The sequence below is a fragment of the Populus euphratica genome, unplaced genomic scaffold, assembly GCF_000495115.2.
Source record: "Populus euphratica unplaced genomic scaffold, PopEup_1.0 scaffold2233.1, whole genome shotgun sequence".
NCBI classification, from domain to species: domain Eukaryota; kingdom Viridiplantae; phylum Streptophyta; class Magnoliopsida; order Malpighiales; family Salicaceae; genus Populus; species Populus euphratica.
The window spans coordinates 15119-20162 of record NW_011502074.1 but is presented as its reverse complement, the minus strand read 5'-3'; the positions used below and the strand labels follow the sequence as shown (position 1 = coordinate 20162).

Below are 5044 nucleotides of genomic sequence, written 5' to 3'. Positions count from 1 at the left end.
TACTACTACTACTACTACTACTACTACTACTATTACTATTATTATTGTTGTTATTGTCATTGTTGTTATTATTGTTATTACTATTATTATTGTTGTTGTTATTATTATTATTGTTGTACTATTGTCGTTTATAATTTGTACAATTAACCTCCCTGTGGTTCGACCCCGGTCTTGCCGAGTTATTTATTACTTTGACACTCCTGCACTTGGGAAAAGACATCAATCTTTTCATCGTGTCACTTGACAAAATAGTTCAATAGAATTATAAAATTGCTTGAGAGGATCAATTAAGATCATGATATATTATTGAAGTTGGCTTGTTATTTTGTTTGTTATATTAATTGGTTTTATTTACATCATGTGTTAAATTAATTTCAAGTATTTTGCAACCTCATATATAAAGTAAAAGATATTTTAATTTTTTTTTGTTTGAATAATGAAAATGTAATTTAAATTAAAATTCTTTTGCAATGTAATTTTGGTATGTAATTAATATTTAAATTTAAAATATTAGTAGTATTGTAAATAAAATATTGTATTGGGCTTTTATAACAATATGAATTCACTTCAACATATTAAAATTCAAAATACATGTATTTATTTTATAATGTTTCTATATGAATTTGTCTATTTATTTTTTTAATATTTATGAAAATTATTTTACAAGATATAAAGTGATTGAAATTGTGATCGGATGTGTTTTAATCCAATGATATGAAGAAATGGTTGAGTTTAGAATGATTAACCCTTTAAAAGAAATGATTTTAAAAATATGTTTTTTGTATTATCTATAACTTGATATTTATAATTTCAGGGTGGAATAATTTATATTTTTAGGGAAAATTTACAAGGATTTTGGTAAATTTTTCAAAAATTATATGAGCATCTTACTCAAATTAGTCCTCAAGAAGTGTAATGTGATAGTAAAAAACTTGAAATTTGCACAGTAGATCTCGAATTCAAGTCAAGATATGTATCTCTCGTAAAAGCTTAGAATAACTGAAGTTTTACTCATTCATTTATACCTATAAAATATGCTTTTTGTGAGATTAGGTTTCCTCAAATAAAAAAAAACTTACTTAAATTAATATGTTAATCATACAAAAAATTTGAGTATTAAATAAGATCATTACACTTGAAAAGTTAAGAAGAGAATATAATATATTATTTTGTGGCTATATTACAATATTTTTATTTTTTCATGAAAAAACTAAAACTTGAATATGTAGTCATATAAAGTGTAATATTTTTTTATAAAAACAAAAATAAAATGTGATCACAATTAAATGTCGGGAGTGCCAGGTAATTTTTTCTAATAAAATCTCCCTGCCCTGCAACAAAATAGAAAATACAAACGACTAATAGGGGAACACGTGGACACCCTGAGGGTTTTCAAAGATACGGAGCCTCACAGACTCGCATCTAATCCAACGGTCAAGACCAGTTCTCTGGCTTCGTAGTTATAATAACCCTCCTGTATAAACCCATCTAATCCAACGGTCAAGACCAGTTCTCTTGCTTCCTAGTTATAATAGGCTAGGGTTTTGGTCGTTTTCTTCAAAGGAGGGGGAGAGAGTGAAGCAAAATATAAAAAGGTAAACCCTAGTTTCTTGGATCCTCTACTATTTTATTTATTTCTTTTATTTCTTGTACTTTGGTTTCTTCTTGGATGGGCTTTGATTCTGACTGATTTGATTTGTGTTTAGTGTTTGAGGGTTTATGAAAATGAAAAAATATTGTGACCTTTTGGGTTATATTTTGATGTATCCAGAACGAAATATTTTAATGGATCTTCTTTTGCTCTGCGGTCTTGATCAGGAAGAGACACTCACTGAGTTTGTTGTTTGTTTCAGACAAAGACAGGGTCATATGCTTATTTAGATAGATGTTAGGTCCTACGTTTCTCTCCATCTAAACCCTTGCTAATCTTCTTTATTTCTTTCTTTCTTTTTTAAATAAAATCCCTTGTTTTTTTTTTTCTGGGTATAGCTCATCGGTTATGATTTCTTGATTATTTGTTTTAAATTCAATTTTTCAATTTAAAGAAAGAGAGCAAAATGATGCTACAGTGAGATGTCCTCGTTACTTTTATTGGGTTAGTTTAGTTTTAGATATTAATCAAGCCTTTGTTTTACTTAGGTTGCAATAATGGCTTTTCTTACCAAAGTGGGAAATATGCTCCGGCAGACGACTAGCAGGCAGATGGCTTCTGATATTTCTGCATCTAGACTATCCATCTATCAAGCAATGAGATGCATGTCATCTTCAAAACTTTTTGTTGGAGGTGCATATCTTATCTTATTATATTTTTCTTGTATTTTAATGCTGGTGCTGGTTGATATCTATCAAATTTCATTGCAGGTATTTCTTTCCAGACAGATGACAACAGTCTGAAAGAGGCTTTTGATAAATATGGCAATGTTGTTGAAGGTACATGAATGGATTAGCCAAAATATGTGGTATTTGCCTGTCGTTGTGTGTACCTATGTGTCTGCGCAGTTGTTGCTAGTGTGCTTATTTCTTGGTTTCCTTTCTTAGATGTGTGCTGGCGTTTCAGTCTGGTTTTAATGCTATTTAGTCTTATTTTGTTGCAGCAAGAATCATTATGGATCGTGAAACTGGTAGATCCAGAGGGTTTGGATTTGTTACTTACACTTGCAGTGAGGAGGCCTCTAGTGCCATCCAGGCCCTGGATGGACAGGTAATTTGCTACTTCATTGTTTGTCTTTTGCTGGTGGCTGGAAGGTGAGACTAGAAGTGTGGAATTGTGTTGGCATTTTCTTTTTAGTTTGGTATTCAGTTGAGGAGAGAAACAGGGACAAAAGAAAGGGAATCTCATAATTTCTAATTTTCTTTGAACATCACTCTCTCGTTGCCTCTAGTCTGTCATTTAACTTAGTTGATAGAAATTACATTCATCTCTTGTATAACCTACTTTTTCAAACCTTGTCATTTGTGCTTACATCATTGTGTTTCAAATTTTCATTCTCACAGGATCTTCATGGTCGCCGTGTTAGGGTGAATTATGCAACCGAACGGCCACAGCGTACCTTTAACAATAATTATGGCAGCTATGGTGGTGGAAATTATGGTGGAGGATATGGCAGTGGTGGAGGATATGGATATGGAAGTGGTGGAGGATATGGCACAAATGTTGGCGGTAACCATGGTGGAAGAAATGCAACCTATGGTGGTAATGATGGTAATTATGCTGTTCAAAACACTTTTGATGGAGGTGCTGGGAATTATGGCATTGCTGGTGGAGGTGGAGGCAGTGATAGTTATGCTAGCACCGATGCTAATGTTGGATATGATGGAAATGCTGGGTTGGGTTATGGCAGCAGCAATCAGTTTGGTGCCAGTGACAGTAGTGGTGGTGGTTTTAACCCAGATGATGCATTGGATGCAAATTACAAGGACGAAGATGATGCTGGTGACTTTGCCAAAAGGGCATGATAGGATTCTGTTTCAGTAGGATGCTGTTGAACTTGCATGCTAAAGTAAATTGTTTTGTTTTTCTTCTCTCCCTTGCTCTTTGAACTTTGTCATGCTACCTGTGTTGGGTTTGGTTCTGTGAACAACTTATGAGTGTTTTTCTTTGTAAGAAACAGAGCTGATTAGAAAATAATTTCAGTTTCCCTTCAGCTGTCAATTATTTGGTAACTGAGAGGAGCAACATTGGTGAGTGGTGACTGTCTGGTATGGTCCCGGTCGAGAGCTTCCCACAATTACAGCAAGACTAGAATTCTCCTTGCGTGAGAACAGAACACAAGGTATTGTTTGGATAAAAGTCTGAATATCCTTGTATTCCTCTTGATAAATATGAATATAGCTAAACCATTACAACTTTCAGCAATTATAGCTGAAATCCGAGGTTACACATCAAATGCAAATAATGTAGAAGTGTTGCTTTATTTTTCTCCCATTGAATCGGAAGCTGACTTGCATGCTTGACACTTACTTGACTCCATCTTGACTTGCATGACTGCCCCTTATTCAAGATACGTCAAATTCTTCTTTGTAGCGTGTTGGGTTGTTGGTGACATCAGCTCACCAAGCTGCGTGTCACTGTCTCCCTTCAAGTTGGTTCTTCAGTTTGCTACTGATTTTTCCGCTCGGGGATAAAATATTGTTGTAACTCGGGTTTTGGTTAACACAAACGAGCTCTAGTAAAATTAGAAGAGGTGAGAGCATAGAACGCGGCTTGGATTCTTAAACTATCTCCTTGCATTTGCCTAATTTGGTTTTAGGATCCATGCAAATAGAGCACTAAAATAACTAAAGCACACAAGCTATAGTTATGGCGGTTTTTATTTTTTATTTTGGAATTAACAAATAAAGTATTTGTTAATTCATCAAAAAAAAAAAAAACTCCGGAAAGGTTGAGCATTGGATTTCTTGATGTTGATTAAGATAAAATCAAAATGGATATATTCAAATATGATGAAACTGACGGATGGAGGGGTGTCGATGGAAAGATGAAAAAGAAACCCTGTAATCTAGGAGATGCCCGTTTAGGTCTCATGAATAACTCTTTGGCGGGGAAGATGGTGATATTAGATCGGAAGATATTACAATGAAGTTTAGAAAGATGAAGATTGATTATTGCTTAAGAATGAACAAGTACTTTCATATTAAGTAAGACATTGAATCAAGCAATCTCTATACCAAAACTAAAGTTTGTGCATAAAAATTCAAGATTATAACATTACCTAAATGATTTCTAAAAGTTCTTTACAATAATAAATCATTCATGAAGAAAATAAGAAGATAAACATAAAGATTCATTCATATCCTAAAGAACTCACCTCAATCACCATCATCCTTGATTCAGATCCAAGAAAGATATTAGCCAACCATGATTATATATAACACTTCAATAAACATGAAATAACTTGAATAAAACAGAAATAATAAGTTTTACAAACTAAAGAACCGAAATCTATAAAGAAGAACACAACACAATTTTAGAAAAAATTCGAACACAAATTTGACTCTAACTTTGGACAGTAATTTGACCCTCTTAGCAACCTTATTTAGAGAA

The 5044-nt window shown here is 33.1% G+C and overlaps 1 protein-coding gene across 1 annotated transcript; it reads left to right on the top strand.

Moving 5' to 3' along the window:
* Nucleotides 1–1486: 1486 nt before the first annotated feature.
* Nucleotides 1487–3856, top strand: LOC105118804 (glycine-rich RNA-binding protein 4, mitochondrial-like). Its single transcript, XM_011016844.1, has 5 exons — nucleotides 1487–1595; nucleotides 2140–2284; nucleotides 2362–2430; nucleotides 2595–2701; nucleotides 2995–3856. Exons 2-5 carry the CDS (start codon nucleotides 2149–2151, stop codon nucleotides 3454–3456), a joined length of 774 nt encoding a protein of 257 aa, XP_011015146.1. The 5' UTR covers nucleotides 1487–1595; nucleotides 2140–2148; the 3' UTR covers nucleotides 3457–3856.
* Nucleotides 3857–5044: the final 1188 nt, after the last annotated feature.

What these genes read in the sequence shown, in the direction of transcription:
- LOC105118804 (XM_011016844.1), top strand. Translation starts at nt 2,149, where the DNA reads ATGGCTTTTCTTACCAAAGTGGGAAATATGCTCCGGCAGACGACTAGC. An exon ending in TTCAAAACTTTTTGTTGGAG is followed by an intron (nt 2,285 to 2,361) that starts GTGCATATCTTA and finishes ATTTCATTGCAG; the next exon opens with GTATTTCTTTCCAGACAGAT. An exon ending in TCCAGGCCCTGGATGGACAG is followed by an intron (nt 2,702 to 2,994) that starts GTAATTTGCTAC and finishes TCATTCTCACAG; the next exon opens with GATCTTCATGGTCGCCGTGT.